The sequence below is a fragment of the Oryzias latipes genome, chromosome 6 (genome assembly GCF_002234675.1).
Source record: "Oryzias latipes chromosome 6, ASM223467v1".
In the NCBI taxonomy this organism is placed as follows: domain Eukaryota; kingdom Metazoa; phylum Chordata; class Actinopteri; order Beloniformes; family Adrianichthyidae; genus Oryzias; species Oryzias latipes.
Genome location: NC_019864.2, coordinates 26,818,569 through 26,845,867, shown reverse-complemented (window position 1 = coordinate 26,845,867; position 27,299 = coordinate 26,818,569). Strand labels below are relative to the sequence as shown.

The window sequence follows — 27,299 nt, the reverse complement described above, 5'->3', positions numbered from 1 at the left end:
TCTGATGGCACCGTTTGTGTTTATGCTTCTGCAGAGAAAGACAGCTGCGGTCCCCAGAAGACGTTTTTGGACTCTGAATTGGAGCCCAGCGCAGTCCTATGTTCAAAGAGGCAACAAACTGGAAGCTGGAATAACCAACGATGATGCATTCAGGAAAAAACTGACTCACAGTCGCACTCTGATCATCTTTTCATTTTGATTTTGTCGATTTTTAGACTATTTAAAAAAACCTCTATCGTTTTTTTTAGGACATTGTATCTGCAGAGCGGCAGTAGTTCATTTGAAATTCCGCTCTGAGTCATTGGCAGGACCGTTGGTGCAGAGCACCCCCCCCCCCCCCCTTTCCCTTCACCCATAACCGAGAGCTTTGTTTACACACTCTCCCCCTAGCTTACAGCATTACCGGTGCAACAAAAATGGCGAGCAATATTGAAAACAAAAAACTTACATGGATCTATTTTTCTGCAAGTTGATGCATCGGAATAGATTTTTTTTTTTTTCATCTGCTCCTGATTCACAACATTTTGAATGAAAAAAGAATACTCTTTTTCTTAATATATTTTCATCAGAATTGGTCTTTAATAAAATGTAGATGAAGGTCAATAAAGGCCTCACAGACACCTGTGCAGGGTCACGCTGACTCTCCTCCCTCCTTAAGTGCTTCAATTATTTACTGATGAGCTGCAGGCTGAAAGTGAAGAGGAGGAGCTAAAAATAGGTTTCCCTGAAGTCAATCAGGTGATTATCCGTCTGCTGCTCTCTGATCGTAAATGTTGATGTGACGCTGCTGTCACTGGTGACGATGCTGGGGATGAAAGTTTCTGCAGACAAACGGTGACTCGCTGGTAAAAAAAGTAACGAACTAAACTCAGATATGAACTCAAAGTTGAAATACAGTGATTTTGTGATTTTTAAAAAAAAAAAAAAAAAAAAAAAACTTTATGTAATGAAATCTTTGACGAAAGAGTCTATTCTTATGGAGGAAGCAGACTTTTAATCCAGATCTTAATCCATTCAGGAAGAAAACCAAGTAGAACGCCAAAGAAACAAGTACAAACCGACTGAAACAAAATCAAATTAAAACACGTCCCATCGGGCGACGAGTCACCTGCTGCTCAGCAAGTACAGATCATCAAAGCGTCTAAATTAAATACAAAGAAATACATTTGTGCATAAACTGATTGATTCAATATTTATTCTGTATTAATTTAAAATGTCAAACATCTTGATTTGTGCTATAAGATTTCACAGTATTATTTCTTATAACATTTAACTTTTCATAGAAAACTTGCTGCTCAGTGGCATTTACCAGAACATTTTTTATTTTCAAAGAAAACAAACATCTATTGTGAGCTGTTTTGAGTGTGAACACAATAAAAGATGTTGATCCAGAACCTTCTGACAATCGGAACCACATGGATTTTGTCTGTTTTTTTTTTATCTTCGTTCAGAGTAGGATCGTTGGTGTTTAGTTCAGGGTTTTTTGTGTTTGTATCGTTTTTCTGGAGTTTTGTTTTTGTGTGTTTTTGTTCTCTTGTGTCGCTGCGGAGTCTTCTGGAGTTGGTATTTTAGGGGATTGATGGTGGCGCGGAGCAGGGATGCTCATGTTTCCTGTCTGGATCACATGTGCGCACGCTGAGCGGTGACTCACGAGAACGCTGCTGCTCCGCATCAGAGGAGCCGTCGTCACAGTCTAATTGCTGAAGTGAGGTTTTGTTGAAGGCGGTTGTGGCTTTAATTACAGTTGTTTGTGTCAGGATGGAAATGACGGCTTCCCACTGTTGTGCTGCTGCCCCCTGGGGAGAAAGCCCACACACTCTGTTAGGAAAGGTCCTTAAGAAGCAACTGTTTGCTTTTTAAAACTCCTCTGCTGCAGATTTGGAACATTTGTGTTTTGGTCCAGTGTTTTTAGGAAAACCTGATTAGTCCGAGTACATCTTCTTTATTTTCTGAAAAATGAATCTACATTCCAGCATGGTGTCAAAGCTCCTAAGACGTTTCACAGAGGTCATGTGCAGGAGATATTTTAGAATTGCAGCCCCTCTTCTGATTTCTAATCTAAAATGTGTTCACAGTCGTGTTTGTCATCTGCACTAGAGGTTTATAGTCTACACTTTGCAGCAAGTCGGGTAGGTTTTGTTTTTTGGAGTGGAGATGCGTGCTTTATGTGTCCTTCTTGACTTTTTTGAAACTTTTAAAGCCCCACTCTGATTAAAATTGTGTTTTTGAAATGTATTTCTTCATTCAAATTGTTTGCCTTTGATTTAAAAAAAAAAAGGGAAAAAAAACTTCCATGGGCGACCCTTGGCTCCCTGCTTTGAGCTCTCAGCAACGGGTAGGGGGGCGGGGTTGCTCTGTGCCATTAGTCCCAACTACAACGCAGAGGAAAAATTGAAATGAAATATTGAAACTATGTCCTAGAAAACGACAGATGTTTGATTTTGTTTAAAAACTGCATAATTATAATTAAAATACCAATAGGAACACTTTTACAATAGATTTAAGGATGATCAGAGTGGGACCTTAAAGTACTCACAAGACAATATATAAATACATTTTAGAATATTTCTGAGGAAGCTTTTGAGCATTTATTTTTCCATTTTCCTTTTTACATAATTATCTACTTTGTGTATTTTTGAGTGATGGGTATCGGACAGGGCTACACGGTGAAGCAGTGGTTAGGACTCTCGCCTCACACGGAGAAGACCGTGAGAATTGGCCTTAAGTGTGAATGTGTGTGTGATTGTGTATCCCTGCAACAGACTGGTGACCTTTTCAGGGTGTACCCCGCTTTCACCCAACAGTAGCTGGGATAAACTACAGGAGCTCGATGTCTCCAAAAAGATTTCATCGGGTTCAGAGGATGGATGGATGGATGGATACTGAACAACCAAATTTCTCCTGATGGGATAAATGAAGTATTATCTATTCTATCTAGAGATTGCCTTCTCTGAAGGTCTGATTTGTGTGGCCCCTGGGAGAGCTTTCCTGAACTATGGTTCAGACCAAACCATAAGTGTGCATTCACAGCAAGCGTTAATGATTGTTCTACTTCCGTTACAACATGGGAAACGAGGCGTTCAGGTGTGAATAGAAACTCTGGCCCGGGACCAAGCCAGCGGACTGAGTCCTGCCTTGAAGAGGTGGTCTTGATCCACTTTCAGAAGGATAATTGAAGTGTCACACACTTGTAATGAAGACGAGATGCTATCGTATGGTCCCCTTACGCCACACTCTAGTCCTTAGAAAAGTGTGAGTACTCGCTCATCATCGAATGCTGCGTGCATGAGGTGTCCGGTTAGGACGCCCATACAAAACTGCGCTGAACCCCACATTGCCTCCCAATGAGAAGAGGCAAAATGAGGCAAATGATGTCGGCTGTAACAATCGGAGGGAATAACAAAAATATGGAGTAGAGGTGAAAGAAAGTCTGTTAGACAGAGACGAGCAGGACTGCCTTGTTTTGGTTTCTTTCTGATCCTGATCCTCGTCAGCTTAGCTCTGGGCAGTACCACGTCAAAGTGTGGTTCTTGAAAGCTAATTACTTTTTCCTGATGGATTAGTCCACTTTTGCCTTTCATTCCTTCTTAAAATCAATCCAAACTAAATAAAGATGCATGTTTTTTCAGGAGTTAACACTTTTTTAAATGGAGTCCACAAAATGTTGACGTGTTCTAAACTTCTACTACCAAAGTTCTACTTTTCTAAAAACTGGGGGTCAGGCTGGCTGTGACTCAGAGGACTGGGGGGGTCCAGTGGTCCTGAAGCTTTTTGCAGGACTGTGCAAGTTTCAGACATTTTCGGAAGCATGGATCCTCACGTTTGTGTCTAAAACTTACGGTTCTGTAAAACGCTCCACGCTGTGGTTTCGTCACGTGGAACTAACTCACTCGCTGTCTGTCTCCACGTCAGCATGGACACCTTTTTCCGCCGGCACTTTAAGAGAAAAGACGCTACCCTGCAGGTGAATGCAGAGGTCGGTGCCTGCCGCCAGCGCCGGCCCAGCGTGGCCGTCCCCACCAGCAAGGCCCGGCGCAGGTCTAGCGTCGGACTGCCTTCTTCAGCTCTGACCAGGCGGCGGCGCTCCAGCGTCCAGCTGCAGCCAGAACAGCACAGCGCAGGTGGGGGGAGGGTAGTGAACACAGCTCTGCGTAGCAGGTGGACGGGACAGAACCGTAGACGCTCCAGCACCACCACCCCAGGACTGAACCCGCGGTTCGCCGTGCGCCGGAAGAAGGTGGGGAAGCTGCGGACCATTGACACTCACTTGCTGGGGCCGTCCATGCTGCTGGCCAGCCTGATTCAGATGGCTGAAGAGGATGAGGAGGATGGGGACCTAGTGGAGGGGCTTCCAGCTGGGGAACAGCAGGTGGAGGTGAGGGGCGGGGCCAGCAATGGGAGGACACATTCCTGTTCCAGCAGCATCCACTCAGATGGAGATGACAGCAGTGAATACTCCAACAGCAGCCAATCAGAGAGCAGCCAGCTCTCAGAGGCGGAGCGTTTACCTGAGGAGGCGGAGGAAGGCTCTTGCTCCCCACCTCCAACACCTTGCTCCCCCTCCACACTGGAAGTGCTGAGAAACCCCCCAACACTGTCGACATCGCGGCCCCTGATCCGGGCTCCCCGCTGCCTCCGCAGAAACTCCTCTCAGGTGTTTGTGGGAGATGCTGCCCCCTGCAGGTGCCTTCAACCCTCCACCCTAAGAAAGAGGAGGAGGAGGATCTCCACCATTTCAAGAGCTGGGAGCCCCTGGCCAGGAAGAGGCCACCCATTGCCCAACCGCAAGAGCTCAGTGTATTACCTCAACCACCCGGCCCTCTGCAGGGGCCCCGGAGCCCTCAGCCCGCTGGGAGCCGAATGCTACGACTCGGGGCTGGAAAGTCTGAGTGCCTTTCTGCTGTATGTAGCCGAGCTGTTCTTTTACTAAAGCTCAAACAGAAAATAGGCTCTCAGACGATGACAAATACATCTTACTTTTCCATAAAAACCTCTTTGCCCTGATTTATCGTTACGTTACACAGACTCCACCCACTCCAGCTTTAAAGTAAACATACAAAAAGGCATTTTAATCTTGTTTGAGAAGCATGAGGGGGTGACTTTAGATCCAGCAGTGAAACAGTGCAGCCTTGATAGCTAGGTTTCCATATCAAACACATTTCTGCAAGTATTATCAAATGTATTCATGTTGGACCACAGAAATGATTTTAAAATGTCACACATGCTCCTGACACTGAGGCATACAGGTGGATGAAAGGAGGTGATGGTGTCTATTTGAGGTGTAGAAAACTGAAAACCTAGATCGAGTCAAATAAATCTGTTGGAAAAGCAAAATGTGTGACTGACCGCAGACTGAGAACCTGCAGGTTCCCTTCACTCTCCTCTTGTTTCGTCCACAGGAAAGCCATCGCAAAGTCTGGCCTGCCGCACATGGCAACCCAGCCCAATGTGTCGACGTCCGGGCAGAGCGATTTACCGCAGCTCAACAGCACCATCGACTGGAGCGTGAGTAAAGTTGCCGTTTCTTCAGCTGTCTGAGAAAAGTCCAGGACTGCTTTGTGCAGTTTCTGTGTGGGTCTGCAGCTCTTATGCTGATGAAACCTGCTGTGATGTGTGCATGCATGGGATAAAGTGTGCAGAACGGCGTCCTGCAGAATCTGACGGCTGTCCAGTGGGGGGAGGTCTGCTGCTTCTTTGATACTGACTAAACTGACTTGAACCTTATTTCATTTTATTTAACCTTTAACCATTTTGGCATTCAGAGCAGCCAGCAAAGTAAGCATCACATTGTACAAGGAAACCCGTTTCCTAACTGTGCATATGACAATAAACCACCTTTGAATCCTTTGAAACCCGAGAGCTCTGCAGTGATGAACGGATGCCGGAGGAGCTGATTGGTTCACATCCGTCATGTGATTTATTGTTTTCAAGAATTATTTGATTTATGGAAGTTTTTACAAAAACTTAAAGATACTGGTAAAATCCTGAATTATTTTCCTTTTTGAGTTCTGAGTTGAAACAGTTTAATTAAAAAGGAAAAAAATTAAACTTATTGAATTGAACAGAACAAATGCAAACATTAAAATTAAAATACAAGCCACGTTTAACCTAAAAAAAATTGCAAGAATTTTAAAGGATAATTTGTCATGAATTTATAATGTATGCCGTTTGGTTCAAATTAAATATTCAAATACTAAATTAAATAATTGGACCACAGATCATGGCGGCGCTGCTCTCTTATGTGATTTCATCGGTATTCTCCATGCAGGATCGTGAAAATGTTTGTGCTTGCAGGAGAACGCCCAGTACGGGGAGCACATCTGGTTTGAAGCTAGCGTTTCCGGAGACTTCTGTTACGTCGGGGAGCAGTCCTGCATCGCCAAATCTCAGGTGGGTTCTGGTCTCAGTGGGAGTCCAACAAAGTCTCCTAAAGAGAAAACCTAAAACCTGAATTTTTAAGAATAGTGAGATAGGAAAGAAGCTTCACTACAGACTTTTGCCTTTAAAACTAAAACCAGATCACAGAACAATGCAGTAGATAAACAGGTGAGACACAATGTAAGGGGCAGGGATGCTGCACAACAAAGAGGTTATGTTTTCAGGCCTATACGAAGAAAAGTGAAAATAATTATTTTACAGCAGAAAAATATGTTAGTCAAAATTCTGCAAGTTCTCACATTTAGAAAGATCAATTTAGTCTTTAATATCAAACACTTCAACTGTGAAAGACAAAATGTAAAATAAGAATCCTAAATCTTATACTTATTTTATGCACCATTATACAAATTCTTTACAAATCAAACAATGCGATTTCCTGGATTGTTTTTTTTTACATTTTTTCTCTTTTAGTTGGAGTGTTTTTGATGAACATTGTAGACTTTTTATGGGATTACTCGAAGAATTGGTGGTTGACAAATGTAATTATTATTTTTTTTCCATCTGGAGTTCACAGAAGTACTGCACTGCAAAAACAGGCCCCTTAGAAATAAGTCAAACATTCCTACCCCAGTGGCAGATTTGTTTTTATATAAACAAAAAAATATTTTGCCAATGGGGTAAGAAAAACAGTTTTGTCTAGAATTCTTAATGAGAAAAAAAATCTTGTCACTAAGACACGTTTTCTTGAACAAAGTATTTTGCTGATGCTTCTTGCAAGACAGGAAATAATTTCTAAACTTGGGTCTTTTTGGTATAAAGAGCCTGTTTATGCCCCTCCCTCTCTGCTGTGAAGATACTAACTCCTTGTTCTGTTGCTTTGCAGCAAAAGTCTGTGGCAAGGAAGAAGTGTGCTGGTTGTAAGATATGTGTGCACGTCACGTGCATGGAGCAGCTGGAAAAGGTGAGCGAGCTTTGCACCAACACCTTTCCTCTGCAGCACCCCCAGCCCCTGCCTCACAGCTTTTTATCTTTTGCCAGATTAACTTTAGGTGTAAACCATCCTTCAGGGAGCCGGCGTCTCGGGCCGTCAAAGAGGTCAGAGGTCACGGAGGTGCTGATGTCTGCCTCATTTCTGAGGTGATCCTGCTCATAAGCATGCTGTTTTTCAGGCTAGCGTGGTGCGACATCACTGGGTCCACCGCAGACGTCAGACGGGGAAGTGTCGGCAGTGCGGGAAGGTGAGCCTCCGAATTCTGCCGTTTCTGTCTGCAATTTTTTTAAATGTAAATTTCCATTTTATTTGTATAGCCCAAAATCACAACAAAAGTCGTCTCAATCGGCTTCATACCGGTAATGGTAAAGTAAACATAAAATCAGAAGGATCATAAATGCATAGAATTCAATAGGAATATTCTAAACTGAACTAACTAAACTAAACTGGGCATCCCTGCCCTTAGACCCTCCTTCGCAGTAAGGAAAAACACCTTAAAAAAAAAAAAAAAACAGATTCAGGAACAAAAGAAGAAACCTACATGTTTAAATAGTCCAGCAGATGGGCTTCATCCAATTTAAGAAAAAAATCTAAACCGATAACAAAAGGTATTACATTTTCAAATGCTGTAAACAAATGTTAGCAATGTGAGAAATCCCTAATATGTTTATTTTACAATAATAAGTTAATAATTTTGAGGCTGTAAAACTCCTCACTACACACTTTATACATTTTCAGACAGACAAACATTTCCACTTTTCTTTGTTTAAACTCTCAAAGTTCAAACCTTTGTGGAAGAATGAGTCTAGTATTATAGAATGAAAAGAAAGATCTGATCGCAATGGAAGACATTTGTAAATTTGGTAAACTGATTGCATCTTTACTGGAGATAAGACAAGAAAGAGGAAGATGATTGACCACGGTCTGCAGCCAATCAGGACGCAGAACAGTGTGCTGTCAAAAAAAAGAACAAAAAACATGCAAAATTGCTCCTACAAAAATCGGCAAAACACAAAGACCGCAAAAGGTGAACCAGGATGTTGCGGGGGGGGGGACGACATTGTACCAAAAATCCAGGATTGTCCCAGAACAATATCCCTGAGAAGTTCATAAGATTTAAAAAAAAAAAGAAAAAAAAAAGAATGATAGCTAAATGAAAACAAGTAAATCACATTCCTCAGCAGAACGTTAAGCTTCTTGGCTTTTTTAATAGAACTGCTTGTGTTCTCCAAGTTTCTGAACTCGCTCATCTCTTTGAAATCTTTATGGTTTGACCCTCCTGCACGTCGAGCTGACGCTGTGAACCTTCTCACCCCACAGGGCTTCCAGCAGAAGTTCTCGTTTCACAGCAAAGAGATTGTGGCCATCAGCTGCTCCTGGTGCAAGCAGGCGGTGAGTGCAGACTTCTCCAACTGTTTTCAGAGAAAACAGGAACTAAAATGGTGAAGAGCAGCGTTAGTTTCTGCAGTTTAAAAAGAATACAGGTCACGTGACCTGTCCTGATCCTTGACGGCATCTCATGGTCGAGAAAGCTGATGCCACAATGATGGAGAAATGAGGTTACAGCTGAATGGTGTCGCTCTCAGAGTTGAGGTAGAACAGGTGATGATCTGCCTGCTTTGTTTTAAAAAAATGAAGGATCTGAGCTGCTTCCCTGGCTTTTAGTTAGACAGCTGGGCTGCTGGCTGACGAAATGCTGAAGAGCTGATTTTAAAATGCATTACTTGCCAGTCATGCCACCCCCGTTTATCTTAGCCTGCCAGATGTTCCACATGAAGATCCTGACAGTGAAGAGGTCGGAGTCGCAGAGAAAAATGATTGAAGACTTCCTGTTTGTGTTTCAGTACCACAACAAAGTGACATGCTTCATGCTGCAGCAGATAGAAGAGTGCTGCTCTCTGGGAGCTCACGCTGCTGTCATCATCCCCCCCACCTGGATCATCAGGGTGCGCAGACCTCAGGTACGTACTCACAAACCCGTCAGTGTCTTTGGGAAACACTCTTCATTCAAACCGATGACGAAAGAAGCAGAGCGAGACCTCCTGCTCGCGTTCTGGAAACCCGGACATCGGTCTGCATAGTCGACACGTCACCGCTGCTGCTGGGAGTCACGGTCAATATCCGGTCAGATGGTTGCAGATTTGGTTCTCTGTTTCTCAACTCGTGTGTCAAACTGCTCTTGGGCAAGGCACTGAACTTCATATTTCGTCTGACGGTTACGGGTTAGCACAAGGATCAGCAACCTGCGGCTCTTTCCTCCCTGTGCTGCGGCTCTTTGTGGTTTTGTAAAATAACTATTATGTTCTAAGACTGTCATTGTGCCTTTAACACCGTCGGGATGTGTGAGTGGGCAGGAGGAATAGAAGCAGCATGAGCACGCAAAGGGGGCGTGTCTGCGGCTGTGAACGCAGACCACTTTTTTATGGGATGTAAAGTTCTTAACAGACAGTACATGTGGAATGAGAGGTGTATAAAAAAACCTCATCATGCAGGACCTCATCCGAGTCGTCTGTTGACCAGCTGTTGTAATTTTGTGAGCAGGTCTGAACCAGGAGCGGGTTTGGGCTTAGCCAAAGTCATTACATGCAGAATAAATTATCTCTGAAACTGCCAGCTGACTCCTAGAAAGTTCTATCAGGTTTCCTCACAGGCCATGCTGTGACTGAATCTTTCCGCAGACCTCTCTGAAGTCCAGCAAAAAGAAGAAACGGACGTCGCTGAAGTGCAACAAGTCGAGCAAGAAAGGAGCAGAAGTGAGACGATGCTCACAGTGAAGGTCCTTGAAACAACTGCAGACGTTGCTGCTCACCTTCTGCCGCCTTTCAGATCCAAGATGGACGATGGAAGCCCTTCCAAGTGAAGCCCCTCCCCTCGCAGCTCATGAAGCCTCTGCTGGTGTTCGTCAACCCAAAGAGTGGTGGAAATCAGGTAGTTTGAGCTCAACATGGCTTTCAGAATATGTTTTTGTTCTTGGGTTTGTTTCTCTCTGAAAATGTAAAGTTTTAGAAGCCGATGGCAGTTAACTCACAGAACCCCCCCCCCCGGATGAAAGGGGAGCTGCTTTACAAATATTCTGAAAAATGATTACGAGTAAACTTCCACATATGAAGCTTCTACAAGTCTCAGGTCCAATGGTTTGACTGTCACCTCTTTCAGGGAGCAAAGATCATCCAGTCCTTCATGTGGTACCTGAACCCCCGGCAGGTGTTTGACCTGACAAAAGGAGGACCCAAAGAGGGGTAAGTCAGAGAGGCAGAGGCATCAACCAGGTGCAGCCAGTCACAGAGGATCATCTGTTTGTGCTAATAAGATGGAGCCAGGACCTTGTGCTCAGTTCACACAAACTGTTATAATTCTTTTTTCCTTCCTGTATGGAACACTCCAACTCACACGAGGAATTTTTTCATAAATGATTTATTTCAATGTAGTTTTAATTAGGGATGTTCCGATCAGATCATTTGCTTGGAACTTGAGCCCGATCATGTAGTCTCACCCCGAATTTACGCTGGTTCATCTGCACGTTGTGTGGGGAGTTTGTGTCATGACTGTCAGTGAGTTTACATTGTCTCCATTGCATCTCTGGACGCTCCCGTTCCCCCCTGGCTCCCAGACGAGTGGTTTATCCTGCCACCCCCGTGTCAGGCAGCTCGTCCTGTAAAATTGTGGAGGGACGGATGTGAGACACAGATGTAACAGAGGCAATGTCGCATCTGTGTAACTTGTCGATTGAGTGTTCTTTTTTTGCAACGCAACAGAGATTCACTGCAGATGGACCAGTGGAAATCAGCCTTCACACTCAAAATCGGATGTTGCATCCAAATCAAGAATGGGCTATAGAGTTACTTTCATTATTTTCATCAGCGATGTTAAGCCCCATTTGATGTCTAGGGGGACCTGGAGCAACTTTACTTTAAAAGTAAAGTTTTAGCCAGTTTAAAATTAACAAAACACCAAAAGATTGTCTCCATACAAAAACACACATTTACAAATTTATAAATACCAAACAACAGTAACTTAAGGTGAAGCAAAAAGGCTTCAGGGTGAACCAAGCCCAAAACAACAAACAAAACCTCACCTAATGGAAATCTAAAATCTTACCTGTGAATGAAAGAAAATAGAATTAAATGACAAAACACTAAACTCCCTAGAATAACATAAACAGGAGTAAACATATGTGAAAGAAAATGGCAGTTCACCCCTACAGCTTCACTTAAACAAAACTACAAACAAAAGAGAACTCAGAGTGGGCCTAAACATAAAACCAAAAAAACTACAAAGCACAGGAAACTACAAAACGGATGGAGAAGAGCACCGACCTGCAGTGGTTGCAGCAAAGCTCCCTTCTTGCCGGCTTAAGGTCCACATGGTGCTTTTTAGGGCTGCTGCCATCAGCTTGTGTCCAATGGAAGCCTCACCCTGTCAAGCACCAAACCTGAAAGTAATCAGACAAACACAGAAACAAAGATCCACAAAAACACAGAGCTCCCACTTTGATACAAAAAGAAAATACCCAACACAGAACAAAAAGAAAAAAACAACACTAAATACGACCACGGCTATAACAGCGCTGTATGTTTAAAGCTTATTATTACTAAACATATCCTAATAGAAGTCTCTCTTCAACATATCATAAAGAGATCAGGACATTTTATTACCATACAGCGCAGCAGAATACAACAGTAGTTTGAGCAGGAGGAGCACAAAAACATGTCTGCCGAGAGGAGATACTTTACTGTTCTTGGGATTACCATTGCCATAACAAATTGCGTTTATTACAATAAACCTCATCATGCATTTTAAAAAACAGAGTTTACTAAATCAGCACTGTCCAGAACGACTTGGCCCATATACTGCACCAAACATTGACATGAACAGGAACAGGCACAAATCAGACATGGTAGAGATGTTGGTTTCATCAAAAATAACATACATTTTATTCTTTAAGCCCAAACTGAACTGTTAAAATTGAGAGTAGAGCACATGACTGGCCTTACTTTATGACACTATTGCAATTTTTATTAGCTTATTTGTTCACATGCCTGCTAGGTAGTTTAAAAAAAATAATTTATGTTTAGATTTACAATATTTCTCCTAGTTGATGCTTAACCAACTCAGAAATAAGTGCATTATTTAGGGGAAAATGAGAAAATAGGGTGAATAAAATAAAAGTAACCTGGATCTGTTTGTTTAGCAATTGTGATTTTTTTTTTTCATGTGTAGCAAAAGTGCAAAAGTATTAGATTGGGACTCTTTATCAGAGACTCAAACAAATGACTTGGACTTGGATCTGATTGGGATATCACTCATTTCAGTACTGAAATATATAATCAGGTTTCGTTGCAGGTTTCTTTACAGATGGTTCTGATTTCAGACTCTGCTTTTGTTTCTGCAGCCTGGAGTTGTACTCCAAAGTGCCCAACCTGAGGATCCTGGCCTGTGGGGGGGACGGCACGGTGAGTCCTGAAGCTTCACTAAACCCGAGGAGGAGGAGGGAACACCTTTTTTTTTTTAAAACAGCAAATTACGTAGATTTAAGCTTGTCCAACGTATTTTTACTTGTAAATTTTACTTTAAAATATATTTTCTATAAACTCTGTCTTGGAGTGAGGAGTTTCTCAACGAGTAATGAAAAAAAGGGAATTCAATGTTATTTTTAGATTTAAGGACAAACATCTCCATATTTTACTCTGTGAAAATATTTTTGAAATTGTTGAAAATATTTTCTGTGAATGAATGAAGCTTTGTTTATATTGCACTTTACGACTATTTTAGGGGTACCAAAGTGCTTTACAATAAAAGGAAGACAGAAGTTTAAAATTTGGCACAATGAAAACCCCCATAAACAGTCAGCAATGAAATAAATTTAAGAAGATAAAATGCCACCGACTATTGAGCATTAAAAGAAAACTAAAGTGGTACGCTTTTAGTCGACATTTAGAGCTGTTGAGGTCAGATATCATGCGTAGCTCTGGAGCAATGTTGTTCCATAACTGAGGGCCGGCGATGGAAAAAGCGCCGTCACCCCAGTGTTTCTGTTGTGACCTGGGCACATTAAGCAAATACTAATTTGCGGACCTTAAAGCTCTAGAATGGCTGCAGACAGTCAAAAGGTTGGGGCAAGAGCATGATGAGCTTTAAAAACAAACAGTAAAGGTTTAAACTGAATTCCAAAATGAACATGGAGCCAGTGAAGTGAACTGAGTGCTGGAGTGATGTGTTCTCGTCTGGATGTTCAAGTTAACAGTTGTGCTGCTGCGTTCTGGACCAACTGGAGGCGGTTCAGTGATCGCTGGGTGAAACTGAAGTACAGTAATCTATGCGAGAGGTAATCATGGATGGCTGTTTCAAGATGACTGCGGCTCAGGGAAGGTTTAGCTTTAGCTAAAAGGCGCAAGATATAAAAGCTCATTTTGACAACATTGTCAGAGAAAACTCCCAGATCTCTAACAGCGGTAGAGTCAGCTGTAGAGGTGGCACCAAAAAAACCCAATTCCCTTTGTTTTTGACTTGTTCAAATGCAGAAAATTCTGGCTCAACCCCTGCTTTACGTCATTAGTCCACTCTGTTCAAATGTTTTGTGACCTATTTTTCCCAAACTGAGCGGTAGATATATCTGCAGATCTTCTGTGTAACCATGAAAGGAGACATCATGCCATGCATTGACAGAGAAAAGAAAAAAAGCTGGACCAAGGATGGTACCATGTGGTACCCCACAGAATAGAGGAACCACGGATGAGGAGGCCACACTAATACTGACTGTAAAACTTCTCCCGGTTAAATAGGTCATAACCCTTGTGCTATCTTAGGCACTTTAACGTTGGGAGTTGGGTCATCTAGACCCAGTAGACAGTGCTCTGAACCTTTTTTCTTCAATGATTTGTGATCTTCGCTGGTGTCCATGGATTACATGAAATCTTTCCACCTTTATCCACCTTTGTCATGGTAGGAATAACACGGGTGGGGTCATCTAAGATAGCACAAGGGTTAAACCAGTCAAGTGCTGTCCCACAAATGCCGGCATGATATTCAAGTCGAGACAGGAGGATTGTAAGGTCCACCGTGTCTAAAGCTGCTGTCAAGCCCAAAAGCACCAGAGCAACAGGGTGTTTTGTGTCTTGCTCTGAATTTTAAGTTCTTCTTTGGATGAAGTGACTCTGTCTTCATCCAAAGAAGGATTTAAACTCAACTTAAAACATCTGTTGTTAAACGACAGTGTAAAGAAAATTTTCATGTGAAATAATCTGTCCTCCTGTTTTCTTTATTAACGTCTAACAACAATTAACCAGATTTAATCCCCATTACAACTGGTTCCTGATCACTCTTCCTCATGTGTTATTCGGTAATCGAGTACATATTTTTTAAAACATTGAAACATCTTATCAGTTCTTCATCATCTGTGAAGATCTAGAACTTACTGGAGCTGATGAGGAGCTGGGAGTCTCACCTATCTGCTGTGTTTGCATCCAGGTGGGTTGGATCCTGTCCGTGCTGGACCAGTTAAATCTCCGGCCTCAGCCGCCTGTGGCCATCCTTCCTCTGGGAACCGGCAATGACTTGGCAAGGACGCTCAACTGGGGAGGGGTGAGTTTTTTCTGGCTAAAAAGGAGCTGCTGATGTCAGCGAAGGGGCTGGAGTCGCTCTGCTTCACCTGACAAAGGTCATTCAGGGGTTATTCACCTCAAGACCCCATTTATGGAGTCCACAATGACAAGGATTCGTAATTGTCACTAAGAACACTTTAAAAACACAATTGAAATTGAGATAAAGATTAAATATTGTTTTATGAATTCCATCCACAAAGCAATTTTTAAAACTAAAAGCAGTTTTCTGAAACTAAAAAGTTTTCTGTTCATTTTTAACATTATGGTTGCCCTTTTAAAATTAGAACAATAGAAAGCACAAAACAAAAAGATGAAGACTGTTTTAATTCTTTAATAGAATGAACCCATTTATTTCTTTTTTTTGGTCGATTTGATATTTTCTTACTTTTGAAAAGGATTAAAAATGATGTTGAATAATAATAAAAGTTGTGATTAAAATAAAATAAATAAAAAGAAGAAACTGAGGTTTCAGCTGAGCTTCAGCTCCATCAGGCTGGTCATGCTGGGCAGCAACACCACATTTTCCTCCCACAGGGATACACGGACGAGCCAATCACAAAGATCCTCTCACATGTGGAGGACGGGAACATCGTCCAACTGGATCGATGGAACTTGGAGGTGGAAGCAAATCCAGAGGCCCGGCCCGAGGAGAAAGAAGAACATCAGACTGATAAGGTGAATTTGGGGCTGGTTGGAGTTCAGCCAGAGATCTGCTGAAGCTCTGCCAGAGTTCATCTAGACCTCGAGTAGACCTGACGCTCTCTCCCATGCTACTTTTTTAGCTACCAATTGACGTCTTCAACAACTACTTCAGCTTGGGCTTCGACGCTCATGTGACTCTGGGCTTCCACGAGTCTCGAGGTGAGTCTGCCTCTGCTGGCAGCAGTGTAGGAGGGCAGAAGGTGGTCCAGGATCAGAGAAACAAAAACAACATTCATCCCCTCGTAAACATTAAGAACCCTGATGCTCTTTTTGTTTCCCTGAAACACTTTGAACTGCAACTAAAAATCCTTTTATCAATGAATATTTTTTACCTTTCTTTAGCAAATGTAGTGCAGTTTTATCTGGTTTGAAACTTTAGATATGACCCAAAATTGCAGATGGTTTTTTCATGCTTCGCTGTGTTTGCAGAAGCAAATCCTGAGAAGTTCAACAGCCGCTTCAAGAATAAGATGTTCTATGCAGGGGTGAGTGTCCCCTCCCGTCTGCTGTCTTCATCCATCCTCCCACAGTGATGTCTCTCACACATGGGCTTTCTTTCAGACGGCCTTCTCCGACTTCCTGAGTGGCAGCTCCAAAGACCTGGCCAAGCATATCAAAGTGGTGGTGAGCTTAGAAGAAGAGGAAAACTCCTCTGACAAAAGCGGACCATTTAAAATGAATTTTCTTAGAAGTGAGGCAGCTTAAAAAAAACTATTAAGCGCTGAAGTACCACCTTTTCTTCAGAGTTCAGACCTGTAGATGGCCTGAAGCTAAGTATCAGAGTTTGTCTCCTCCAGCAGGTGAAAAACTCAAGGAGGAGCTCATCTGGTTCCTCACCTGCTTTCTCTATTTTTACCTGTCACCCACGCCTCCATCTACCTGAGACGCTGAGGGAGATCTGAGTTCCTAAAATGCTCCTGGAAAAAAGGAGGCAACACGATTAGCTGCTGTTTCCTCCACAATTTCTTTCCGATGACAAAAAAAAGCCCAAAAATGTCAGAATCTGCAGCATCATAACGTTTTGACTGCTGTAGTTTGGACTGCGTTGGTCAGTTTTAAATAAAGCCTAGAATCAGAACGAGTGAAAAAGAGCTGCCGCGCCTCTTTATCCTGCTGGATAGTCTCAGATAACAGTGTCAGGGAATAGGAACTGTTAAGACAGTGATTTGGTCACACGAATCACTGTAACGATCCAAACTGAAAATCTGCTGCTAATTTCTGTTTCACTCTTGGTTTGGCCATTTAAATATATGGATTTAAGATTCACGTCAGATGGTCCACAGAAGAAACTTCAGACTTCATTACCAAACGTCATTTTTAAACCCTCCTTTGTTCTGTTTGGAGGAAAAAGACAAACTTCCTCTTTCTCCTATTTCTACACCTCTGCTAGTTGAACTCATTGACTGTATTATAGAACTGGAGTGAGTGAGTGCGACCCATAGAAAATTCCACTCTCTTCAAGGAGGAGTGAGCTTTTTGGAGGTCAACACCTCTACCACTTGAAAGTGGGCAAAGGAGAACCTGTCAGTCAAGCGTTTTGAATGTTGAACATGGGAGCCTACAGGCACCACCTACTTCTATTGAGGCATCTGATTGGTCAGTTTATAACTGGAAGAGCTTGCACAAAAAATATCTCATGAAAAAAAGGTTAGGATTAGCAAGAAACATGTTAAAAAAAAGTATCAGAGCAAGAATGGTTGTTCTGACAAAAAAAATGACAGAGGAACAGCTGTTTGTTTCTCAATAGAAGTGTATGGGATTTTTGGCTGCAAGGGGAGGGTCACTCAGTCCAGTTCTCTTATACAGCCAATGGTTGAAGTACAGTCTGTGTTCCTATGAAAGAAACCGTAACTTTTTTTCTTTTTTCTCAGTGTGATGGCAATGACCTGACAGCCAAAGTGCAGGAGATGAAATTACAGTGCCTCCTATTCCTTAACATTCCCAGGTATGATGAAGTAACCAAACCTAGAAATCTTCCTTGTTGGAAATAAGAAAAAAAGCTTTTAGTCGCTTAAGGTGACAGAATCGTATCACTGACAGTACAGCGGACCCAGTATAACCTGTTTCCACATCTCTGAGAAGGATTTAGCACAATCTTTTCTTCCGCTGTAGGTACTGTGCTGGCACCACACCGTGGGGCCACCCCAGTGAACATCAGGACTTTGAGCCACAGCGTCACGACGACGGCTGCATCGAGGTCATCGGCTTCACCATGACGTCTCTGGTGAGCTTCTGCAGTTGTTCTGGTTCCAGATAAGTGATAGTGTAAAGTTTGCACATCAGAACAAATGAAAGCCTGATTCTATAGGATCCAGGTCTATACCTGTCTCATTGCAATCACCACAGTACCGTTCTCCAGGTACTGTCAGACCCATAAACCATTGTACGACTCAGAGAACAGCTATGATTGCTGAGTACATATGGCTGTTTTACGCTTGAACACCGAAGCTGGTGCAGGCGACAGTGAAAAACAACAAACGCTCTTTGAACTGGTGCAACTCTTTGAATTACGGTAATTCAAAGAACGTCAACACTGGAGCTAAAACTCAGGTGTTAAAGGGTTAACTGACTCTGATCGGTCATGGTAAACGAGTTTAATCACCAAAATGCCTCTACTTGCATTAAACGAGTCTATAAACATGAACAACGTTTCCGCGCAACAAAGACTTCTTCTGCATTTGACTGGGAAAAAATAAACTGCATCCACAGCTTTCTGCTGTAAATGTGTTTTTAGAAGTGAAAAGTTCCCTCACACCTTTAGAGGATCTTTAAGGTCATGGTGTTACTCCTAAGCAATATGGCAAAAACACTTGCTGAGTCAACCACACTCACTGCTGCCCCCTGTGGCCATGTGGGGTTCATTACAGTCATTTTATTTAAATCCTGTTCCATATTAAAGCTTTAAAGCTAAATTGTTTCAGCTAATGAGAAGTCATAAGTATCTCATATGTATTACAGGCCACGCTACAAGTGGGTGGTCACGGTGAGCGCCTCCATCAGTGTAAGGAGGTGACACTCACCACCTTCAAGTCCATCCCCATGCAGGTGGATGGTGAGCCCTGCAAGCTGGCCCCATCCATCATCCGCATTAGCCTGAGGAACCAGGCCAACATGGTCCAGAAGGCCAAGAGGAGGATCTCCATGCCCCATCTCAACGAGTAAGATTCACATGGCTCACATGATTGCTGTATCTGTGTGAGGCTGCTCAGGTAATTGTGGGGTGTGCCTCAGGGCTCTGTTCTCTATTTAACTGGGTTAAACTTAGTGAGAAGAACTCTGTGACTGTGTTACCACAGGGGGTACAAAAAAATGTTGGACTGTTCCTGTTCGTTGTGTTGAAGTTGCAACAAATCCGCCATGAAGCTTTTCAAAATAAAAGCAGTGTTGTCCTTCAAAAATATTAAGCATTTTGAGTAGGCTTTTAATTTTCTAGCAGTTGCAACCAAAAGAGCTGAGGGCTTCAAACTCTTGAGTTTGTGTTTTGTGCTTGATCTGTATGTGTGCGTGTGTGTGTTTCCTCTGTAGGTTAGTGTGTAAATGCAAGTGTGTTTGTGTGCAGTCAGCAGCCTGTTCCTGAGAAGCTGCAGATCAGGGTGAATCGGATCAGCCTGGCAGCGTACGAGGCTCTCCATTACGACATGGACCAACTGAAGGAGGCCTGTGAGTTTTCCTGTTTTTGGATCTTTTAAGTTTCTTTGCTTCGGGCGTTCATGGACTCACTTTGACTCTGATCTTGGGCTCTGAAACCACTGAAACATGAAAGAACTTAGATTGGACTATTATTCTCTGGAGTGGCCTATAGTTAAGGTCATAAGCAGATGTGGAGCTAATTTTAGTCCCTCTAGCTTGGAAGTCTTTGGAGTTTTCCCTCATACAGCGGAGAAGTGACTTGTCTGCACTTTTTAGTAAGAAAGTTCAGGAACTTTGCTGTTGAAGCTTTTATTACAAGAATTTATTAAATCAGATCTCAAATGTGCAGATCTCCATCTCTCTAAAACGGATTTTCCCTTCATCCATCATGAAGCAGCAGTTCTTAACTCTGAAGGGTTTTGTGTTTGTGCAGCGGCGCTGCTCGGAGTGATCACCGTCCCCGGAGACAGCGACTTGGAGACGTGCCGCCTGCACATCGAACGCCTGCAGAGCAACCTGGAGCAGGTAAGCGCGTCAGCACAGCCATGGGGGGTGTCAGAGGTGCAACACCCAAACTTCTTTTCCTGGTCTCAACCTTTTACTCCAGTCTCCGTAAGTTATGAGCTGCAGCTGCTGTCACCCAAAAAAGGCTAATTTGACAACCAACAGTTTTTTGCCAACAAGCTTCTTTGTATAAGTCGACAAAAATGAGTAGAATCGCAGTCAAAAGTTGCAGACGTACTTTTAAAGTCACGCAGTTCCACTAAAAAGAGGAAAGATTGAAAGAGACGTCCTCTTGATGAAACTGAACATCTTTATTCTTTACATTCATGGACTGGTGACGGATAAATAACTCTAGTAATGATAACTGTAAAAATTAAATGAAAGTGAAGCTTAATAGGGGTGGAATTTGCTTCCTCCCACTCCTTTTCAGGCAAAAACTCTTTTGACAAACTATATTTAATGTATTAAATGTGTTATGTATTGTATGTACAAATATGTCTATTCATGAATAAGAGGGATTATGATGGAGTAATTAACAGATGTATGTGGATGCGTATATATGGATGTATATATTTATTTCTTTGCTTAAATTTTTTTATTTTTTTCAGTCAAATAATTAATTTCTAAAGTTTGATCAATCTTTGTAAAGATATATATATATATATATATGTATATATATATATATATATATATATATATATATATATATATATATATATATATATATATATATATATATATATATCTTGTTTTTTCTTCTTTGGCACCTTTTGTTTATGAATGCTTGGATTAAACCAATGAAAAAAAATACAATGAAAAATAATAATATTTCTTAGTAAGTACTAAATTTAGCAAGTCCAACAGCTGTACTTGTGTGTGTTCTGTGTATTTTTTACCTCAAATTTTTTCTGTTGGTTATAGTTTGTCCAGATATTTACTTAAAAAAAAGCCCATATGTGATATTATAATTCTATGGTGCTCATTGAGGACTGTAAAATACTAAATGTAACTGAATGTTTTTTGTAGGGTATAAGTGAGGATGTGGCCAGGTGTGACAACGATCAAGAGGAAGAGGAAGAGAAAAGCAAACAAGAGCGGACTCCATGTCAAACTCTAAAGGTGATGTTTTCATGTGAATGGGTTTTTAAATATGATATATAAGACTGTTAGAGTATCCAAAAACTCAGATATTCCCAATCTGTTCCAGAAAAAAACGAATATTTGTGTAATCCACGATCGCCGATTAGCAATCTTTTATAAGGTAGAGCTATAGTTAAAAAAAAAAGAAGAGTTATGTTTATGTTTTGTTTACCGCTGAAGTTGACAGAAAAATCTCTAAAATGTTGTGTTTTTATCTGATAAGTTTTGTTGATTCTGACCTCTTGTTCTAAATAAAAGTATAAATGACTGTAATTAAATGCATATTATTTCAATGTTCATTCGTCCAGTATAAAAGCATGCATATATTAACCACTCAAACATAAAAAATAGTAAGAATTGTAGTTTGATCTGTGAATCGTTGATTCTGATTCATGAATTGAAGGATCGATCTACCACCATAATAATCTGCATGAGATGTCAATGAGAAATTAGATTTTTTATCTTTTTTTAAGGATAAGCTATTTATTTTTAAGTTCAGAATGAATAAGTTGATCCCACTTGTGTATCTGTGAAGCCAAAGCTGGTATGAAGCCTTCTGGACCAGAACCACCTGAGACCAGTTCCTAAGCACCAGGATTTAAAATCTGCTTTCTTGTTGTTTGTGTTCCTGCAGGCCGAAGACGACGTGAAGGAGGAGAGCCCATCTTCTCAGAAACTCTCCTCAAAGTGGTGTTTTCTGGACTGTAAGTCTAAAAACTGCAAACCTCAGTCCAGAATCCAGATCATCCTCAGACCCTAACTGGTCTCTGCTTCCAGGTACAACCGCGGATCGCTTCTACAGGATCGACCGCGCTCAGGTAAGACGATGAGCTTGCTGTTTTTTCCACCAAGCTGGTTTTACCGAGGTGTCCATGAAACAGGCCGCCACTTTTTCCATCATGGAAGAAAACCACTGAAGTTGTAACACGGCAGCGTGAATCCAGGTCCAGGAGACAGATGGAGCTTTGATCAAGTGAACATGTGATTTAGGAAATTCTCACATATTTGCATCCAGAACCTTCTAATTTAAAAAAAAAAACGTACAATTAGAAAAGATGAGCTGAAGTGGACCAAACCAGAACACACAAGACAGAAGACACCATGAGTGAGATTCCAGAGCACAGACGGCACTAACGGGAAACGACACACAACATTCAAGAACACTGGACTTTCAAAATAAAATGAGATCTTAATATCAAAAAATGCAAAACATAATAATTTAGCTGCTTTCAATTTTTAACCAAAAAAAATCAAAGAAACTTTATTTAATGTCTCCAAAATAAAAATAAATAAATAAAACATTAACTGCATTAAAAGACCCACTGATGAAAATTGTGTTTTCTGTGTTTTCAACATGTTCTTGTGCCATTTTTCTGATGATGGAGGACATATATGAAGAAAATTAGGTTTAAAAAAAGGAATAATTGAAAGATCAATGGAAATGTGTTTACAATAGATCAGAAGATGATCAGAGCAGGTCTTTAAAAGATGCTCGTCAAAGGAAACAGCAGCCTCGTCTGATAAACTGTTAAATTCATGTCCTCCTGAAAGATTTGTCATAACAGATTATTTAAACTTTGTTTTCACAAAGTTCATCTTCAGGTTTATGTCTATGATGCTTCCATGATGCAGCAGAACATCGAACATTTGTTTTCTCTAAAACTCCTGTAGTATCTTTTTCAGAATCAGAATTACTTTATTGATCCCACACGTGGGAAATGTGTTTGTTACCTTAGCAAATGACAGCAATTTAAACATAACAGAGAAAAAAAAGAATAATATAAAAACAGAAAAAATGTAAACAATAAGGTGGTATAATTTCAAAAGCCATTTACAGACAGTGCAGGTAAAAAGATGTGCAACAAAAAAAATTGTATATTTTCTTTTTTTTGTGTAGATTTGATATCTCACCAAAACTCAGACGTTTGACTTTGAGCCCAAAAGTTCTGGTAAAGGTTTTGTCGGATCAGACTGAAGCAGGAGGTGCTTCTCTTTCAGGAACACCTGAACTACGTGACTGAGATCTCTCTGGAAGAACTCTACATCCTGGACCCCGAGCTGGTCGTCAAGGAGACAGTGGGGACTTCCCCCAGTATGCCGGACCTGGTGGACTCAGAGGAGCCGCAGGAACAGTTTGCCTTCCCGTCCTCCCCTCCCTCCCCCACCTCTGCCAGCAGGTGAGTTGACCAGATCAGCTGTTCACAGGAACTCGAGACGTTTCGGGATTCCCTCCACATGTGAACTCAGGAATTTGTGTTGCGATCTCCTGCATTCTTGAACCTTGTGGAGTCGGGTCAAACAAGCTCCCGTTTCCATAGAGATGCCCATCTCCTCTGCTAGATCCACCTTCCAGTGTTTCTGCCTCACCTGTTATTTCCCCACTGAAAACAAAGTGGCAGAAAGGCTAATTTTTTCCCCCCAGAAAAAAAAATCCCTCCAATCAAACACATGGGCTCTTTTATCCCTGTTCAGCTGAGTCTCAGAAACCTTGGTGTGACGTTTGACAATTCCATGTCTCGGGAAGAATGATTTAAAAAAAATCTGGAAATGTGGCAAATTTAAAAATCGTTTTGTCTAGACCTGACTTGAAGATGATTATTTCCTCTTTTTAGACTACAGTTTTAAACTAAAGCTCTAAAAAAAGATCTGCAACTCATCCAAAACTCTGCGGCGAGGCTTTTAAACAAGATCCTAGAACTCCTCTACTCTAATTTTACTTCTAGTTTTTACACCCTTGCATGGGTAAGCCCCTGCATGCATTCTTGACCTTTTAACCCCTAACTCTTCGTCTCATCTTTTGAAGTCTGCAAAACCTTCTAACTATTCCTAAAACTTGTGATAACACCAAAGGAAATCAGACCCCTTAGTTGCCCCTCGTTTTTGGAACACCTTTGTCATCATGTCACATGACTCCATTAAGAGTTTTTATTCAGAAGAGCTTTTTGTTGATTTTAACTTGTTTTTTTATTTTGACTAAATGTTTATTCTAGTTTGTCCTATGTAAGAGATGATTGTTCTTATTTCCTGTTTCTGTATTCTGTGGGATTGTATGCTCTCTTTTACTTTTGTAAAGCACTTGGTGGTTTTATTTCTTAATGTCTTTCTGTCTGTCAGGATGGTTGAATGTCGGAGAAGAAGAGTTTCCAGCGATAGTGAAATGTCCAGCGTTTTGACTCCCCTCTGCAGGTAACCTCTGACTTCTACTCAAGTGTTTGCATGAGTTTGTTGTCGTGGTGCTTTTCCACTCAACCATCTAGTCACCGCTGCACAAACCAATCAAACGTCACTGGCTGTCATTGGTCCACAGGGTAACAGCATTTGCAGATGCTCTGATCTTCCTGCAGATGTCATTACTGGTCTGTTCCACCAGTTACAGCAAATGAGCGCATGTCGCCACCTAGTGTTGTGCTGGTTTATCACAGACAGATGCAAACACCAAATCAGTCAGTTATTGATCACCGCCTTCTGGTTTACTGTGATTATAGGTCTTTTCATTGATCTTTGTTCTGTAAATTTTGCTGGTGTCATGAGTTTTTTTTTACCTGATTACTGGATCAGAACCAAGTGACACTTTTATCAGAACCTGGTGTAAAGGGTGACCTTTGTGTTTATATGTCTGTATTGCGCTGATTGACGTCTGTCCATGTGATCTGAAGGAGAGGAGCAAAGATTATCAATGTTCACCGCTCCAACACCACTCTGGCTGCTTTCAGTCCCATCATTAGGTAGGAATCCATTGTGAGTGCTGCTCCTGCTGTCTTTGTGCTTTGCATCATTGCTTCATTTTCGCTTCTGCATGTTCCAAATCATGGCCTTCAAATCAGCCACATGTTATTTTAAGGACCATATTTGAACCTTGAAATGAGTTTCTTTGTTCTTCATGCTGTTTTCTCACCTTTCTTTTCATCCGTGACAGATCTACCGCAGCTACCTCTCAGAATGCAAAAGAAGGTAAACCAGCTCCTCCACAAAACACAAACCTCAAAACGCTTTCTGTTCCAAGAAGTTTAGCGTTCAGCTCCAGTTTGACCACCATAGACAAGCTTTCTAAGCTTTGACTTGAGGGGTTTCCTTTGCTGCCACTCAGAATCTAGAACATCCTAAAATATTCCAATGAAGCTTCACATCAGCTTTTCTGTCCTGCTTAGTTTCCTCAGATGAAGAGCTGATCAGCTGCATTAGGGACAAGAACCTGAGCAAGGTGGGTGTGGACTGAGCTTTGGTAATGTTGACCAAACAGTAGCAAACTCAACCCCCACCGATGATTCAAATGAACCACTGATGACTCCATTTTTCAGGGCATGACTGCTCTCTCACTGTCCTTTTGCGTCGTTCTGCAGCTGAAGGAGCTCCACCAGCAGGGGGCAGACCTCCTGCTGCAGGACCCAGATGGCTGCACATTGCTGCACTATGCTGTGAAGGCCGGTGACAAGGACATCGTCAAGTACCTCATCGATAACGGTGAGAGCAGACTGAGGTTCGAAGGGGAAAAAAATCTAAATCTAGATCTATGTGGGAGAGGGCGGCAATTACAGCCATCCAGGGAGATCATTTTTAATCCTGGCGAAACCCACAAGGTCAAATCGTTTTTTCAAATGTTTTTACTTATTTTATACTTTTGAATTTAAATTTTTTGTCTGCAATTATTTGCTGAAAAATGAACAAGTAAAATCAAAAGGAGGTCAAATTAAAGGACCTATAACACGCAAAATCAATTTTTGAGCTTTTGTGTGTATTATAATGTTGATTTGATTAAAAAAATTGCTCCTTTATGCGGCAAAGGTAAAATATAATCACATACATGGATATTGTTCACTAGAAAAGCCTTAAGAATAGCATGGTATACACCCTAACTTTAAAACACCTTGAAGACAGTTGTTCTTGGGTTCTCTAGGGTTAAAGCGTCTGTTACTGAACACAACATCAAATTTACTGTCTAGAAATTTAAAAAAAAAAAAACACATCTGTGTGAGTTTAAAACATCCACTTGTCCTTCATCTGCTCAACCACGGTTGCTGGAGCCTATCCCAGCTACTGTTGAGCGAAGATAGGTACACCCTTGCCAGGTTGCAGGGCAAGTTTATAAGAAATTGTTTTTAACATAATTTTTTTTCAAATGAATAACAAAAATGAGCTAAAAATTTGTGTTATAGTATCACTCCAATCATGTTATAAAAATCAGTAGTCTTTTAGTCATGATTATGCCGTTTTTAGGCAAAATCAAAGTAACTGTGTCATTTTTAAGACATAGTTCCTGCAGAGCGGCAGGAGTTCATTAGATATTCACCTCTGAGGTATGGACAGTACTGTTGGCGTGGAGGGAGCCTGCCTACATTACACCTCATCCGTTTGTTTACACTCTCTCCCACTAGCTTACAGCCTCTCACACACGCCCAACCTGACATAACCAGTAAAACAAAAATGGCGAGCAACATCTGTGCCATCCAGCCGTACAGTTTTGAGCCAGATGCCGGATCAGACGAGGAAAACAATGACGTACATAAATCTGTTTGTGTACCAGTGGAAGCATCACAGTGGAGCAGCAAAACAAGAAAAAAAGTTTGAATTTTAAAAGCTTGCTTTAAATTTCTTAGATAATATAAACATCCTCACTGCTATTAGAGAAGATGCACAAAGAAATCGACAGTTTGGTAAATCCCAACCCCCATCATCTCTGAGCTGTGTTTTCATGTGTTAAACACTTGGGGGTGTCGTTTCTGTTTTTTGTAGAGCTGCAACCTTTGTATGGGTTGTTGTAGGAGGCAGCAGCTCTGTGATGTGTGTGTTTGTGTGTTTCAGTGCCCACGTCCCACCTGGACACCGCAGACAGCGAGACGTGAGTCCCCGTTGGTCAGATTTTCTCTGAATGCAGGTGAACTATTAGCTCAGACGCTCCTCTGTCATGTTTCAGAGGAGCCACCGTTCTTCATAAAGCTGCTGCCAGCTGCCAGAGGAGCATCTGCCACTTCCTGGTGGAGGCGGGGGCTTCGCTCATGAAGACCGACCTGCAGGTAAACAAGCGCCACAGGTGAAAGTTTGGGCTTCCCTTCAGCCAGAATAAAGACTGCTGAGGAGCAGACAGGTGCAGCTCACGGAGCTGGAAGAAGATTGAAGGATCCTAACTGGTTTTTCTATAAGTTGTTTCACTCTGAATGTGTGGCATCTGCAGACGGATTCTTGTGTTTTAAACCGTCACTCCAGAGCTCCTTTCACACCGCCCTCGGCAACCGCTTCCAATGACGCAGTGAAACTTACCAAACTCAGAGCGTGCACTGTAAAAAGAGGTAGCATCGTCATCATCTGCCGTCTTATCTCTTTCGGGGTCACGGGGCCACCGGAGCCCATCCCGGTCA

At 41.8% G+C, this 27,299-nt stretch overlaps 1 protein-coding gene and 1 long non-coding RNA gene across 7 annotated transcripts in view; one reads left to right on the top strand and one right to left on the bottom strand.

Moving 5' to 3' along the window:
• The window catches only part of dgkz (diacylglycerol kinase zeta), a 58,126-nt gene that overhangs the window by 27,809 nt on the left and 3,018 nt on the right, over positions 1-27,299 (top strand). The window contains exons 2-34 of one of the 4 annotated variants that reach the window (XM_023956005.1): positions 3,913-4,902; positions 5,400-5,505; positions 6,295-6,390; positions 7,262-7,339; positions 7,417-7,473; positions 7,548-7,616; positions 8,690-8,761; positions 9,214-9,330; positions 10,048-10,122; positions 10,196-10,297; positions 10,526-10,608; positions 12,762-12,822; positions 14,837-14,950; positions 15,505-15,645; positions 15,753-15,831; positions 16,102-16,157; positions 16,234-16,296; positions 17,544-17,617; positions 17,785-17,896; positions 18,631-18,830; positions 19,232-19,332; positions 19,736-19,827; positions 20,833-20,925; positions 21,581-21,650; positions 21,724-21,764; positions 22,945-23,123; positions 24,061-24,132; positions 24,603-24,671; positions 24,863-24,897; positions 25,095-25,147; positions 25,287-25,407; positions 26,746-26,782; positions 26,858-26,957. In XM_023956005.1, the coding sequence (XP_023811773.1) occupies positions 3,914-4,902; positions 5,400-5,505; positions 6,295-6,390; positions 7,262-7,339; positions 7,417-7,473; positions 7,548-7,616; positions 8,690-8,761; positions 9,214-9,330; positions 10,048-10,122; positions 10,196-10,297; positions 10,526-10,608; positions 12,762-12,822; positions 14,837-14,950; positions 15,505-15,645; positions 15,753-15,831; positions 16,102-16,157; positions 16,234-16,296; positions 17,544-17,617; positions 17,785-17,896; positions 18,631-18,830; positions 19,232-19,332; positions 19,736-19,827; positions 20,833-20,925; positions 21,581-21,650; positions 21,724-21,764; positions 22,945-23,123; positions 24,061-24,132; positions 24,603-24,671; positions 24,863-24,897; positions 25,095-25,147; positions 25,287-25,407; positions 26,746-26,782; positions 26,858-26,957 (3,807 nt within the window). In that variant the 5' untranslated portion in view covers position 3,913. Of the gene's footprint in view, positions 1-2,551; positions 4,903-5,399; positions 5,506-6,294; positions 6,391-7,261; positions 7,340-7,416; positions 7,474-7,547; positions 7,617-8,689; positions 8,762-9,213; positions 9,331-10,047; positions 10,123-10,195; positions 10,298-10,525; positions 10,609-12,761; positions 12,823-14,836; positions 14,951-15,504; positions 15,646-15,752; positions 15,832-16,101; positions 16,158-16,233; positions 16,297-17,543; positions 17,618-17,784; positions 17,897-18,630; positions 18,831-19,231; positions 19,333-19,735; positions 19,828-20,832; positions 20,926-21,580; positions 21,651-21,723; positions 21,765-22,944; positions 23,124-24,060; positions 24,133-24,602; positions 24,672-24,862; positions 24,898-25,094; positions 25,148-25,286; positions 25,408-26,745; positions 26,783-26,857; positions 26,958-27,299 lie in introns of those variants that run through there. The other 3 variants (XM_023956006.1, XM_023956008.1, XM_023956007.1) reach the window with 3 other exon arrangements.
• On the bottom strand, positions 8,698-12,566 carry LOC110015262. 3 transcript variants are annotated; one of them, XR_002873423.1, is made up of 5 exons: positions 11,686-12,566; positions 10,863-11,021; positions 10,517-10,582; positions 10,179-10,355; positions 8,698-8,781 (listed from the first exon to the last, which is right to left on the bottom strand). It is a non-coding gene; the product is annotated as an uncharacterized LOC110015262 (long non-coding RNA). The 3 variants fall into 3 exon arrangements; XR_002290432.2 differs by having other exon boundaries at positions 8,722-8,803; XR_002290433.2 differs by having other exon boundaries at positions 8,722-8,803; positions 10,931-11,021; positions 11,686-12,551.